Source organism: Puntigrus tetrazona, unplaced genomic scaffold (genome assembly GCF_018831695.1).
Source record: "Puntigrus tetrazona isolate hp1 unplaced genomic scaffold, ASM1883169v1 S000000649, whole genome shotgun sequence".
NCBI classification, from domain to species: domain Eukaryota; kingdom Metazoa; phylum Chordata; class Actinopteri; order Cypriniformes; family Cyprinidae; genus Puntigrus; species Puntigrus tetrazona.
The window spans coordinates 1,291-16,391 of NW_025048270.1; the positions used below are offsets into that span (position 1 = coordinate 1,291).

Genomic DNA, 15,101 nt, shown 5'->3' on the forward strand with positions numbered 1-15,101 from the left:
TTTCTCACCCTGCATAGACACCAACGCAACCGACCATTTTCAATACCAAAAATGCATTCAGGATATCATTAAAATAGTCCAGCATGCGATAACCGCCTTCAACTGTAATGGTATGACGCCAAAAACTTCTCTCTTCTCTGTCAGACTTCATGCACATTCACAAGACTACTTCATTTCATTTTGTAGTAAATTATCCCTTTGATTTTTTAAGAAAATGGCCATAAGCTCCGCATTACTACTCTTTCTCGCACTTACCATAGACTGACAGACACGCCGTGGCGCCTTAATGCCACCTGGATACGCAGTGGAACTGCAGGTGCTAACAGCCCTGCGTCCTCCTGTCTGAACCTGGTGTATGGAGAGCTTGGTCTGCCCGCAGTGATGGATTTAGACTGACACGCATCCTGGAAGGGCTCTCCTTTGACGACGGGTCTGCTACTCTTCACATAAGAAGCAACAGTGACCAGTCCCCTGTGCTCCGCCGCTTTCCTCCACAGAACCTGCCGGACTCTTGCACTGAGAGTATACTTGCATGGAAGAGTAACAGGCTGTCCGGCTCACAACTGTTTTATTGTCCATCATTTCCACCATTGCTGAAACAAATACAAAAAAAAAGAAGGGGATTTTTACACTTCCAAGTAATAAAAATCACGGCACTGTTTCGCTCATAATGCTGGTGAAGGTGATCAAACGTTGACCATCGACTTGCTATTTTGCGAGAAAAGAAAAGTCTTTTCTCAAACGAAAGTAAGTTGTAAGTGTTTGGAAAGACGTGAAAGTGAGTAAACGACACGTTCATGGCTTTCAGATGTAACCTCCACCTTAGATTGATAAAAATTAACTCCAGTGTCAGTTTTTATCTGATGCAGAGTCTTGTGGTTTTCGTGATAGCTAGTTGTCAGTTTTTTTAAGTAAATATGGGTTAGACAGGAAAGTGGTTCTACCACTTCCTTTTAAGGGGCACTATTTATAACGAATAATCAATGTTTTGTAATAACCACCAATAAATCACGTCATTCATCACTTAAAACCATCATAGAGCTGAGAAATAGCATTTCCTTGCAGTCCTTTGATTAGCGAATCATAGTTCTTCTCTAAAATCCATAATTTCGGATCATCTGTGTTGAAAAATATCACAGAAAGAGTTTGAGAAAGTCTCACCCGTGAGTGAAAGACACGCCCTTCCTCTCTGCTGCCCGGTTGGGTACACATCAAAGAGACACTGGTAGCAGCCTCGCATGCGGGCGCAACTCTTCTGATGGTGATAACGCTGGTGTGAGCTTGCTGACCTGCGCTTTTCTCTGGGAAAGCCCACTCCATCCACTTGGGTGACGTGGTCATACTTATCAGGCTGATAGTGTGGCATTGTTTCTATTGGTCATGTCTAACCACAGCACTTGTTTCAAGGCCTCTCCTGTCTCTAAGGTAATATTGCAGGCCAGCATGAAGGGACGCCCAGTCATCGCCTCCAGATGAGAAGGTGCAAGGACCTTACCTAGGACATATCTTGTAAAATAGTGCAAATATTAGGAATAACGTTTAACAACGAGATATGAAAGAGCACGAGTCAATAGTTTTACGTGTTTTTATATTCCTCTCTATTCATTTATTCATAAATAAATTTAAAATGCAATGAATGGTTTCACTTGTTCTACTGTATGATCTTATTAAACTTCATTTTTATCCTTTATTGGGGCCTTAATATAAAATTTACAATTATAAAATCTTGCAAAATGATCAAATCTTTTTAATCAATGAGTTAATTTTTTTGGTCATTTTATTTATTAGATTTTTAACTTCTGTCTGCGTAACCCAAATTATGTGGGGTACAACCGACATGCAGAATCATAAACATAAAACACTAAATGTATGTTAAAGTGACTCTCTTGTATATATGGAAGCATATTTATGAATAAACTGCTTCCTTTTTTTGTTTTTTGAAAGGGACAAAATCAGTTTAATCTCTTGAAAATGCCATAAACGTTGATCTGCATAAAACCAAAGAATGCATTTCCTAAGCGCCTTTTAAGATTCGTCCTTTTTTTTTTTTCACGTCACTCTTAGATGACCTACATAGCGTTTCTAGATCTTAGATACTCTAAAGCTCAAAAAGGAAATGAACTTGCACCTTGTAGCCAAGAGAGCAGCGCCAGGCCACCCAGACTTGCAGAGATATCGCAGACAAAGATCCGCTACATCTTGACCTGAGAGATTTCATAAGTCAGTTCCACCGAATGAGAGTTTTCACAATGAATTTACAGAATCTGTGTTATTCATGTCCGCTAAAGCAGACTTACTACATAAACAGGTTTCACAACGGCCTAGTTCATCACAATGGCGACCAAAGGCAGCGCCGCCTAATGAGCACTGCTACATTGTGTGCAATGTCTAAAAATATACTGCACTAAGTACTAGTCAGAGTCGGAGAATTCAAGTTACTTACAGCCACAGATTTGTACAGAGCAGGCAGTCCACTTAATATCAGTTCAGCTCCTCAACAGCCATTGCTTTATAACAAACATACAATAATAACACATTTTATTAAAGCTATTTAAAACATATGATAACTTCAAATGTCAAGCAAAAAGGCTTTTTGCTGTGGTGTGCTATACTATATAAAGACACATCCCCTGGTGGCATACAGCTCAGATTTACATAGACTTCAAGGAAAATATTTATCCCACAAGTCTAGTCTGTGCTGCAGTTTGAGGATCTGATGCACTATTTATGGCATTCTCAGTGGTAACAGTGCAATTCAGCATTTCTGATTGTTTGGAAATGTGATTGTTATTTGCCAGGTGTATTTATGGCGCGATCTCCACCGCCTGCATCCTGTCGGAGGTTCATAACCTTTCTGGCACTCTTTAACAACAGTTCAGGTGCCACCTAGCTCCCAATTTTACGGTCTAGACCAACATTAACTCTGAGGAAACAGCTTCCTTTGCTCTTTACACAAACTATAAGGATTAAAAACACTTGTGGCTGAACTCTGCCAGTAAATCCACAGAAAGAGTGGTTCCAGCAGATGATTTTTTGAGCAACATGGCAAATACTTCCAGGCAGCCACACGCCCTGCCGACCTCAAAACACCATTGGTTCGGCCTCTTTTTCTTTCTTTCTTTCTTTCTTTCATTTTGCTGTCCACAATCCCCCCAACCCCTACTACATTTCAAAATGTAACCTTCAGAATCATGTTTAATGTGCTAAACAAATATGTGGTTTATGTAAATCACAGGCATATTATAACAAAAAAAGCTCTGAATAAACATTTTATGTGCAACGATTTAAATGGCAAGTCTATAAATCACAATCTGTAAAATAATACAATAATTTGTTCATCCGCAATCTAGTTTGAAGAATGTTTTTCTGAATATAAAGTCTTCACAGCATACGTGATATGGACAGTTTCGCTGAAGATTAAAGATTTGTAATGTCTTACAATTAATTTTAATGCTAACAATAGTTAATTAGTTAACATGAACTAAGAAGAATGAACAATACTACTACAGCATTTATTAATACAATTTCACGTTAGAAATCTCAGCATTTCTTAATGTATTATTAACATCTATGAACATAAACTAACAATGAATGGCTAATTTAGTTAAAAAAGATGATTAAACACTGTAATAAATGTTTAACTAATGTTAGCAAATTACACCTTACTGTAAAGTGTTACCGATTTGTAACTCCTCTGCTAGAATAGAAAAAAAAGCACTCAAAGGTGCATAACTATGGTCATTTAATGTAAGAATGGACAGAGTGCATACATTCAGTCTATAGATGTGGAAACCCCTTTGCAAGTTAACTCTTGCAAACTAATTTCAAGAGTAGATGCATTGACTGATTTGAAAATTAGTTGAGTAAGAAAATATGGATTATAATTTCTGAAACTTAAGAAGAAAGTGTTAAACTTCAGCCCCTGTTTTGGTTGTAAATGTATTAACAAACTAGTTTTAATATAGGCTAATAATTGGAATAAGAGTTTTACCTGGAAATGCATGGCTGCGTTCATCCGTTTTGTAAAAACACGAGCGTTGGCGAATGCAGTGGCTCGGCGTTATTCTGGCATGTGTGAGACTCGGGATACGAATGGAAGTGGAAGTGAGGAAGTTGGGCATGCAGTCGTGGGAAGCATAGCAATCAGTGCTCAGAAAGGCCCGCTGACGCTTAGCGCATGGAAGCGTGCGTTTACCGGAGCGAACAAACAGCGACATCTAGTGGTGCGAGCCTTCTGCAATCAAAAATATCTCCTCCGCTTCTGAAAAACAGATTCGTTCTGGCCGCGCGCGTACACGACGCGTCACGGTGAGAACGCGTAAAGACACGTCAGAGGACACGTGGGCGTTGGATTTCGTTTTCTGATCCAGTTTCGCTGTCGATGAATGAATGGAAAAATAAATAAATACATACATAAAAACGAGTAATATGAGTAATGTAAATGTGATATAAAAAAGGAATACGTAATATGACAAAAACTGTCTGGTGAGAAATAACAAAAATAAAAGCCCTCCAAAACTCATACATGATCAGTTGGGTCTGCTTTTGGATAGCTCTAAGAAAGAAACTCCCTGTTTCCGCAGACCCAATTCAATTCAGATTGACAGTCCATCACCCCAGGGTTTCACCTTGTCACTTTTAGGATATCTGATGCAGCATTACAAAATAAAAGCCCCCAAAATAAAAGAATACTCCCTGTTTCCACAGACCAGATTCAATTCTGATTGACAGCCCACTGCCCCAGGGTGTCACTCGGTCAATTAAAATTTCATATGTGAGATATTCTGTCCTAAAACTGGTGTGTGGAAACAGGGAGTTTCTTTTTTAGAGCCATCCAAGATCAGGTATATTTTGTAATGCTACATCAGACAGTACTAAAATTGACTAAGTGACACCCTGGGGCCCATGAGGGCTTTTTGTGGGCACAGTGGGCTAGGCCAACCCACACCAAACGTAAACAGGCCTAGCGTGGGCTTGCACAGCCGAGGCTCACAGCGGGCTCTGTGTGCGCAGACCACACTAGGACATTCATCCCATGATGGCCCGGTGTAGTACTCCCTGTTGGAGCCCAGAGCAACCTTTGGGCTCATGCAGGCATGGATGGGTGTACTGTCCAAGTTGCAAATAGGAGTAAAGCAACATTGATTGGTCATTCTTTAGTTAGTCAATGGAACTGAAATAGCTCAAACCAAAAGAGACCTTTTCTGAACCTACTCAGGAGAGTTGTGACAGGTAGAAATAGTTTATATAAATTACTTGCCACACATTGTGTTGATCCGGCAGGTCCATCTCTGACACCGTTGCCGCTATCGTTATTTCCCTCTCTCATCTAGAGCATAAGGACACCCACAGTACACTGTAAAAAATCCAATTAACAAAATGTTTGAAGGGCAAAAATATTTTATTTGAACTAATTTTATTGCTTGGGCTTAGTCAAGAAGACACATTATATAATCTGCACAAAAATATAATCATTAAATGAGTGGTTATTTTCAAATCCATTTAACATTCAGACTGCTAAATGTTGACTAAACTGCTAAAAACTAATCCAGTCAACACCGAGATGATTCTGTACGTGCAAGCGTGACTTGGCGGGAGATCTTGTCAAGATCACCCCTCAGGTAAGTCCCACTACAAACATGATATTTTAAATTTAACGTGAAAGTCATGCAACATTCGATTTTTTTTTCCTTTTTTGAGTGGACATTTAGAAAGAGTTTTATGGGTTGTATATCTGAAGAAACGTAGGTATAGGACTATATATAAAGTTAAGGCGTCAAGTAAAGTTAGTCAAGCACGGCACTGAATATTTGTAGCTTACTTTAGAATGAATTGATCAAAAATGTACATTTAAAAGATGTAAAGGTTTTGTACTCATTTATATACAAACGTACAACAAGTATTGAAAGCAACGAACTGTGTGATATGTCTGAGGGAAATAAATTGAAGTGAGTGTCTTTTCCTTTGTTTAATCCATAAAAACATCAAAAGTTATGTTACTGTAATGAATTTTAGCTAAATGTGGCGTGGTGTGATATTTTTTGTGTTTTCGTGACGTGAAAAACATATGACGTGAATAACATTTTTTTTCCTCACTGTACATGGCACAATAAACGCTTTACACAAAAATGTCCAGCAAAGCCAGTTGAAACACTTGGGAGAGCTTTAGAAGGTGCGGACTGAAGCTGGAGTCAGTGCATCAAGAGTCACCACACTCAGACGTCTTCAGGAAAAGCTACCAAACCACTTCTGAAACTAAAACAAAGTCAGACACAAGTTAGCTAAAAAGAAAAAGAACTGAACTGTTTTTTTGGGTATTTTGCAATTCATTTGGAAAGGTCTGGAGGAAGACTGGAGAGGCACAGAGTTCAAGCTTGAAGTTTCTGAAGTCATTATTCTGTGATGGAGATTTTTTGAGCACTGGATGCTTCCATCTGCTGACAAGCTTTGGAGATGCTGACTTCTTTTTCCAGCAGGCACCTGCTCACAGCGTTAGAACTTCCAAGTGTGTGCACTGTAAAAAAAAAAAATCGTAAAAATACAGTAAAAATGTCTGTTTTTAACTGAAGGAATTCTCCGTATTTTTAGTTTACAGGTGTTTTTCCGTAATTTTCAATGACGCATTGCATTGTGGGTGCAAGATCCTTGAGGCGCGAACTGCGTGAGCGAGAAGCAAACGCCATTAATAAACAGATTACTTCATTCAGTTTCCGGAGAAGGATTAGTTTAACGCTTCTAACGTAAAATGTAAGTTAAGAATTTAGTTTTTGTTTTTTACAATCTTTAGTAATGCCAATGTTGTATTTAGGTGCTATATCTTATTAGTTTGTTGAGACCCGTTGAGTTTAACTTAACGTTACTGTTTTGCATGTCCTCACACAACGACACATTATTTGATTTGTGGGATTTATGTTTTAAAGGATTTATGTTTTACAGGTTTTACTCAATAGAAGCACTGTGCCCAGGCCTCATAAAGAGTTTTTCTACTTGATATTATGTGTATGTGCTGTGCAAAATGTCTTATCTACAGAAACAAGATATGGAGACTACTGAGCTCATCTACTGGTCGAGAAGAAACAACTGCACCTGGTTCTGTGAAGGACACCCTGAGTGGGAGGAAGACCCAAGCACAAGAATATAAATACTGTGTGAAATGTAGTGTGATCATACAGGACTGCCCTGCATGCCTTTAATGCTGTTGTTCTGTATCCTGAGCTCAGTCTCAATTATTCTGACTTTATTAAACTAATTAAGATAGTAAATTTAAAAGTAAGTCTCATCATTGACAGATCTGAACCTGGGAGGGAAACAACGAAGATTTCCCCAACAGATTCCAACTTCGATTTAATTGGTATTTGTGGAGATAATGTGAATATATGTGACTGTGCCCTTATATTTCAGTGTTTTATTATTAGACTTATTTATTGTGGTTGCAAGAAATTTCTGGCGCGAATCGCGTGCGGGAGAAGAAAACGTCATCAACACACGGATTACTTCATCCGGAGAAGGATTAACGACCCTGAGGTAAAATATTAAGAAGACTTGCTTTTTCAACAACATATTGCCTGTTTTTGCTCTATTTCGCCATCAAAAAACATTACAAACCCAGCCACAGCACTGTTTTCCTTCCTGAATGAATCAACAGTTTAAATGAATCGGTTCAGTCGTTATGACTCGCTTATTAACGGTGACTTACTGCCACCTACAGAAGGATTAATTTTTTATTTTATATCAAAACATGTATGCATAAAATTAGGCCTTTATAAATATGCAGTTTTGAGTATGTAAAAGCTGATAGAGCACTGAATATATTGCTTCAGAATAAATTTACACCACCAAAAATCTAGGTGATGCTAAAGTCTAAACCTTGTCTGCGTATTAATCTTTCTGCGTCATTAATTTCTTTACTTGAGAAGTTAAACTAGTATTCATTTCTTTCAGAATAAATCCTGGTCAAAGGCTGAGATGAAGGGAACAAAATATCAAAAACTTCCAAGACCGCCGAAATTCCTAAAAAAAGCTGCAACCCTGTTTGTTATTTTTGATTTTTTTTTTCTTTTGATTTGACTTGGTCACTTTACTGTTTTGCTTTGGAGCTCAACTTTTGGACAGTGTAGCACTAATATTGTACACACAAATACTGTTTAAAAACAAACAAACAAAAACATTAGCAGGCATTTTGTGCACATTATTCAATGAATTACTACCATGATTTTGTATTCAAGGTTTGGTGCTTGTATGTATATATGTAGGTGTGATTATTTAGCTGCAGCTTTGTTTTTATTCCTGTCTTTGTGTTTTCCTTTTAATGAAATTATCCTTTTTTTTAAGGTGTGTACAGTAGTTAAACAAGATTTTGGCAATAGTCTTTTTGTAGTCTTTCCTGCATGCAAGATTCTTTGCTGTTCCGTTCTCTTATGATGTCACATTCAGAATTCTCTTATGGAATGTTGGAGCATGTAAAAGTGTCAAACTCCAATATTACTTTTGTGGGTAGTTTGGAGAGACAGCAGTGTGTTAGTGCGATCATGGGTCAGCAAAACTCTTGTTTAAAGAAAGCGGTAGATAGTGAGTGTGTGTACAACTCCCATCTAAGTACACCACTTCAGTCCAACATTGCAAATCCTCATCAGCGTGCTGGTACTGTTGAGGAAGATGGAGGAGATAGGGTGATGAGTGAGAAGAAGAAGGTGATGAGGGAAAAAAAATGGAGGTTTTGGAAGAGGTTGGCCTGTTTCCACTTCTCTCGCCCAAGAGCTGGGAAGAGTGAGAAAGCTCAGGATGAGAAAGTGGAGCAAAGCGAGAAGCTGGAGCAGGCTGGATCTTCTAGGTGCTCTGATGGTAAATCACATCAACGTAACCTAAATGTGCATAGAATCGGAGCTCTGTGAATCAAAAAGTCTCTTAATGCTGCTCTTATGATTTATTCAAGTATTATTTTTGCGATTGTTCAATCTTTTGTCATTTCCGATCCTCTCTTTAGGTCAGATTTCTCTGCAGAACATCACATGTGATGTTCATCAGGAAGCTCCGAGCTCTAAAGTCCTCCCCTCTTCTGAAGAGCAGCAGAGGAAGGAGCATCTTCAGGAGGAGTGTGTCGAAGATAATCTGTCCGAAGGAGAGATTAAGTCCCCGTTGACAGAACAACAGGACAGTGAAGTGGCCATGAGCAGTGAGAGTGGGTTTATTGTCATAACCGAAAACATACACACATATTTTATGGCTGCTTGATATATAACGCAGACATGAACATTCAGGCTGTTTACGTTTTGGAAAGATCAATACAAATATTCCTTACGGTTTCTCCTTTAACATTTAAAAAAACTACTCATACATGAGAATGTGAAAAAAATGTTAATGTTTTTTTATAGATATCTACTTGAACTACAGCATCGGTGCTAAACTGGGTGAAGGAGGATTCGGTGCTGTTTTCAAGGGAGTGCGATGCAAGGATGGCTTTCCGGTAATTTTTAAAAAACATATACCCGATAAATTACTCTTTCGTTCTGTGTACATGATTTAGAGCAGCTGATCTGTTTAACTTTGGTCGCTTTTGACTGAAAATTTGTACATTTTGAAAATTAAAAAATCGTTTGTGTTCAAGTTTGCCTGTAATAACAATAATTCAAGAGCGTGATCCACAAATAAAGGCCGCATGACGCTGGCCTATCCGAACATGATCATGGTTTTATATTAAGTTGATCTCACAAAGGGACATCTTCATTTGAACTAATCATTTGTTTTGTTGATCAGGTGGCACTGAAATTTGTCAAAAAAAACGAAAACATGAAATATATCAACATTGTAAGTAGACTGCTCTCTCTCTGTTATCTCCTCACAGTCTCTGTTTTAATCATAGACAGGCAAATCATTTCTGTAATTACAAACTGTCTTTCCGCTAGCCTGATCACGCCGAACCCGTTCCCCTGGAAATCGGCCTGACCGTCCTTGCCAATAAGGGTCCCAGCTCACCCCACATCGTTGAGCTGCTGGACTGGCAGGAGTTTCCAGACCATTATGTTATGGTCTTGCAGTGCCCCTCGCCCTGTGAGAACCTGTTTGATTATTTGGAGCGCTGTGGAGGCATCTTAGATGAAAACCTTGCACGGCACGTGATGCAGCAGGTCGTCGAGGCTGCTGACAAATGCTGCAGCCGCGGAGTTCTTCATAGAGACATCAAACTGGAGAACTTGTTAGTTAACACAGACAACCTGGACGTGACTCTGATTGATTTTGGCTGCGGGGACCTGCTGCATGAAATGCCGTACAGCACCTTTAGTGGTATGTATTATCAGGATGCCTGAGATTTTGTGAGTAGTCAGACCAACTTGTCATGTTGCACATGCTAACGGTGAAGAGAAAACATGCCCTGCCGGTATAAACTTACAAATGTCCTCCAGGTACAGAGGAATACTGCCCCCCTGAATATTCAGAGACGGGCAAGTACCACGGACGGCCAGCAACAGTGTTTTCACTGGGGGTGGTTTTGTACACTTTGGTCTGCGGCTATTATCCAGACCACACCGATCTGGACAAGAGCAAGAACTGGCTGTGGTATCTGCCCAGCTTGTCAAAAGGTGAGACATTCGCAAACAAAGCCAACAGTAATTCTATATCGCAGAAAAGCACGAAAAAGTGCCATCTGAGCCAAGTGGATTCATAAAAGATGTCCGTCTTCCTCTAGATTTTTTTTTGCAAGCAGGTGAGTTGTTGTAAAGGAAGTTTAAGATAGCAGTCAAACGTCTCTCTCTCTTCTTTCTGAACAGAATGCAGCCATTTGATCAACGCCTGCCTGCATCCCAACCCCGAGGAGAGAATGCCTCTTGACAGACTCCTTCTCCACGACTGGTTTAACGTAGCTATATATGATCAACATAAATCATAGAGATAACTCAAATTGCTTTTACTCTTTGTTAGTTGTTTCGTTTGCTGTCTAATAAACCTGATTTTTTTTTTTTCCTGTTTTTGTCGTAGGTCATCCCAAAAGTCGTAGAGACAAGAGCACCCTGCTACGGCCACACAGGAAGTGCCCTGCAGTCAGCGTAGTGTCTGGTGGGCTGACATGAGTGGCCCATCCATCCGTCCGCCCAGGTCTTTGCATCTTGCGAGACCGGCAAGCTCTGGTAGCGTCTGGCGCCAGGGCTTGACACCAAAAAAAAATGTTAATAAATAAAAAATAATAAAATACTCTGTGTGTGAAGATTTGTTATTCCTCGTCATAAATATATGTGTCTTATTTAGCATTTGACACAAACCCCTCTTCCGACCTGTAGTGACCACTTCTTGTGTTGAACCACTCCAACCTTGTATAGTTCAATTGTTTTGTAGGCCCCTATTGTAATATGTAAGAAATATCATCAGCTTCATGAGTACTTGTAACGTTTAACAAAGTGAAATTTTATTACAAATATTAATATTCAAAATATAATACTATTTATATAATTATCTTTTTTTTTTTTTAAGCTGTCTACAGTAGTTAAACAAGATTTCGGCAATAGTCTTTTTGCGAATATTTTATTTGCTCATATCATTAGATACAAATATCGAATATGGTGACCACTACTTGTGTTGGACCACTCCAAGCTCGTATAATTCAGATGTTTTGTAGGCCCTTATTGTGCAAGATGGCAGCCGACATACAGAAAATGTTTGTTGTTTGTTTGTTTTTTGGTCAAACTTGAGTTCTGCGGTGGTTGTAGAATTTAGTTCCATCCCTGATTAAATACATACAAACCGGTTAATCACGTTCTTCAGGATTAGCAGAACATTAAACTCAAATAACAATATATAGTTTTTGTTACTGTCTTCCAGGCTGAATGTTGCACCATCTCAAAATCATGGCTGATGGCATAACTTATAAATATTCAGGACATTCAAAATGTTTTATTAACTAGAACTTACTTAAACTGCTTTTTGCCCCAACAAGTCAATCCTACTGGACCCCTGCATTGGTATCCTCCCCATGAACCATAAGCTGTCTACCGCCCTCCTTTGGAAGTGAGGAAAACACAAACATTAAACGGAAAAATCAAATAGCCAAAAGCCAAGAGAGAGAATAGAGAAAATAGCTATTCAAAAGTGTAAAATTATCACAGTATTGTAAAGACTCTTCTTTAGAGAAACCCAAAATAATATACATGAATATACATCCCCTCCGTATACGATATGCTTGGACTGCATTTCATTAAATAAAAGGTTTTAAGACAAAATAGTTTCATTGTTGTTTTTATTATTATTATTTTTTATTTAAGCAGAGGCTTTGTATTGTACTTCCAGGAATGCAGAGAAATATCATCAACTTCATGAGCACTTGTAACGTTTAATGAAGTGGTGAAATTGTATTACAAATATTAATATTCAAAATATAATCTTATTTATAAAATTATCCTTTTTTTTAAGGTGTGTAAAGTAGTTAAACAAGATTTTAGCAATAGTCTTTTTGTGAATATTTTATTTGCTCATATCATTAGATACAAGTATCGAATAATACAAATGGCAACCAGGCAACCAGGCTCTAGGCAAGATTCTTTGCTGTTCCGTTCTCTTATGATGTCACATTCAGAATTCTCTTATGGAATGTTGGAGCATGTAAATTCAGTTCAATTCAATTCAAGTTTATTTGTATAGCGCTTTTTACAATGGCTATTGTTCCAAAGCAGCTTCACAAAAGCAGATTATTACATAACAAAAGCAAATCATTCCACAGACAAAAGCAAGTCACTACACAGCAGGATGCGTTACAAAACAGCAGGATGAATTACAATGCAGAAAGTTCAAGATAGAATTAATCCAGACAGAAGGTTGAGTTTTCCTCGACGTCATCGCAGGAAGGTCATCTCCTCACTGGGTCCACTGGAGAGGCTCGGTAACTAGATGCCTCGGGATGTACATCCCGAGGTGGAGACAAAAGGATAATTAGAGTAGCGGCCATTCATACTATTGGGAATCACGATGTACTGTAGCATAGGTTTATGTTAATCTTTACGAGTATGCTTTGCTAAAAGATATGTCTTTAGCCTAGACTTAAACTGAGAGAGTGTGTCTGATCCCGAACATTTGCAGGAAGGTTATTCCAGAGTTTGGGTGCCAAATGTGAAACGCTCGACCACCTTTAGTAGACTTTGCTATACGAGGAACTACCAGGAGCCCTGAGTTTTGAGATCTTAAAGAGCGTGACGGGTTGTAGCTTGACAGAAGGCTGGTCAGATAAATGGGGGCTAAACCATTTAGAGCCTTGTAGGTCAGTAACAGTACTTTATAATCAATTCGGAAATGAACAGGCAGCCAGTGCAGGGAGGATAAAACTGGGGTTATATGATCATATTTCCTTGTCCTGGTAAGAACTCGAGCGGCTGCGTTTTGCACTAACTGAAGCTTGTTTATTGAAGATGCTGGACAACCAGCGAGCAGCGCATTACAGTAATCCAGTCTAGATGTCATGAATGCATGAACTAGCTTTTCTGCATCTGAGAGAGAGAACATGTGTCTGAGTTTAGCAATATTTCTAAGATGAAAGTAGGCAGATTTTGTAACATGAGTGATATGGTGTTCGAAGGACAGGTTGCTGTCCAATATCACACCCAAGTCTTTAACTGTCGGAGTAACGTTTATATCACATCCATCTAATTGTAGTTTGAGCTCAGAAATTTGCTGTAAACATGAATTTGGTCCGATAAGAAGCACCTCTGTTTTATTAGAGTTTAATAGAAGAAAATTTCTAGTCATCCAGTCTTTTATGTCTTTAACAGACTCTGTTAATTTAGACATTTCTGATAACTTATCAGGCTTAGATGAAATGTATAGCTGTGTGTCATCTGCATAACAGTGGAAATTAACCCTGTGCTTTCTAATAATGTTCCCCAGGGGCAGCATGTATATAGAGAACAGTAAGGGGCCTAGAACTGATCCTTGAGGCACACCACACTTTACAGGCATTGTAGTAGAGCGGTCTCCGTTTATATCTACAAATTGATAACGGTCTGATAGGTATGATTTAAACCAATTTAACGTCTGTCCCTGTACACCAGCAGTGTTTAAACGCTCCAGGAGAATATTATGATCTATGGTGTCAAATGCAGCAGTGAGATCCAATAAAACTAGTAGCGAGACGCAGCCTCGGTCGGAGGATAAGAGCAGGTCATTAGTGATTTTAACTAATGCAGTTTCTGTGCTATGGTGTGGTCTAAAACCTGACTGATACTCCTCATAGACATCATTCATCTTTAAGAAGGAGCATAACTGCGCAGACACAACTTTTTCTAATATTTTTGATATAAATGGGAGATTTGATATCGGTCTGTAGTTAGATAGTTCATTAGGATCAAGTTGTGGTTTTTTGATCATAGGCTTAATAATTGCTAATTTGAATGGGTTGGGTACGTGACCTAATGATAGGGAGGAGTTAATAATATTTAGAAGAGGTTCACCAGCTGCTGGTAATATATCTTTCAGAAATTTAGTTGGAATAGGATCTAATACACATGTGGCAGCTTTAGACTTAGCGATTAGTTTATTTAACTCTTCCTGTCATATGGTTGCAAAACACTGTAACTGAATTTGCTGGGTACTGAGTGAGGCTGGACTAAAGGACAAAGTTAAGGGTTGATTTTCTGTTATTTTAAGTCTGATATTATCTATTTTATTAGTGAAGAATTGTATGAAGTCATTGCTACTTAACTGAGAGGGTGTGCAGCGTTCTGTTGCTGACCGATCATTTGTTAATCTAGCCACTGTGCTAAATAAAAATCTAGGATTGTTTTGGTTGCTTTCAATGATTTTACGGAGGTGCTCGGCTCTGGCTGCTTTTAGTGACTGTCTATAAGTGCACATAATGTCCTTGTAGGCAATTCTAAAAACCTCTAGCTTAGTCTTTCTCCACTTACGTTCTAGTGAACGAGTAGCTGTTTTTAGAGCGTGTGTATGACTATTGTACCATGGTACACTTTTATTCTCTCTAATCTTTTTTAACTTGATGGGAGCGACAGTATCTAATGTGCGAGTGAAGATACTGCACATACTGCTGGTCATTTGCTCAAGATCATCTGCTTTCTCAGGTTTGCGCAGCAGGTCAGATAGATCTGGTAGGTTGTTTGTGAATTTAT

General features: G+C 38.8%; 1 protein-coding gene and 1 pseudogene across 1 annotated transcript; one reads left to right on the forward strand and one right to left on the reverse strand.

The window, feature by feature from the left end:
- Window positions 1–255: 255 nt before the first annotated feature.
- Window positions 256–2,218, reverse strand: LOC122334841 (annotated as a pseudogene).
- A 6,475-nt stretch (window positions 2,219–8,693) lies between these two features.
- On the forward strand, window positions 8,694–11,046 carry LOC122334842 (serine/threonine-protein kinase pim-2-like). The gene is made up of 8 exons (XM_043232734.1): window positions 8,694–8,841; window positions 8,984–9,178; window positions 9,399–9,463; window positions 9,754–9,804; window positions 9,903–10,281; window positions 10,401–10,577; window positions 10,767–10,855; window positions 10,975–11,046. Exons 1-8 carry the CDS (start codon window positions 8,694–8,696, stop codon window positions 11,044–11,046), a joined length of 1,176 nt encoding a protein of 391 aa, XP_043088669.1.
- Window positions 11,047–15,101: the final 4,055 nt, after the last annotated feature.

Excerpts from the sequence above, each read along its gene's own strand:
- LOC122334842 (XM_043232734.1), top strand. The coding sequence starts at position 8,694 with ATGAGGGAAAAAAAATGGAGGTTTTGGAAGAGGTTGGCCTGTTTCCAC. Across the intron at positions 8,842-8,983 it reads ATCTTCTAGGTGCTCTGATG|GTCAGATTTCTCTGCAGAAC; the intron begins GTAAATCACATC and ends TCCTCTCTTTAG. Across the intron at positions 10,578-10,766 it reads TCTGCCCAGCTTGTCAAAAG|AATGCAGCCATTTGATCAAC; the intron begins GTGAGACATTCG and ends CTTTCTGAACAG.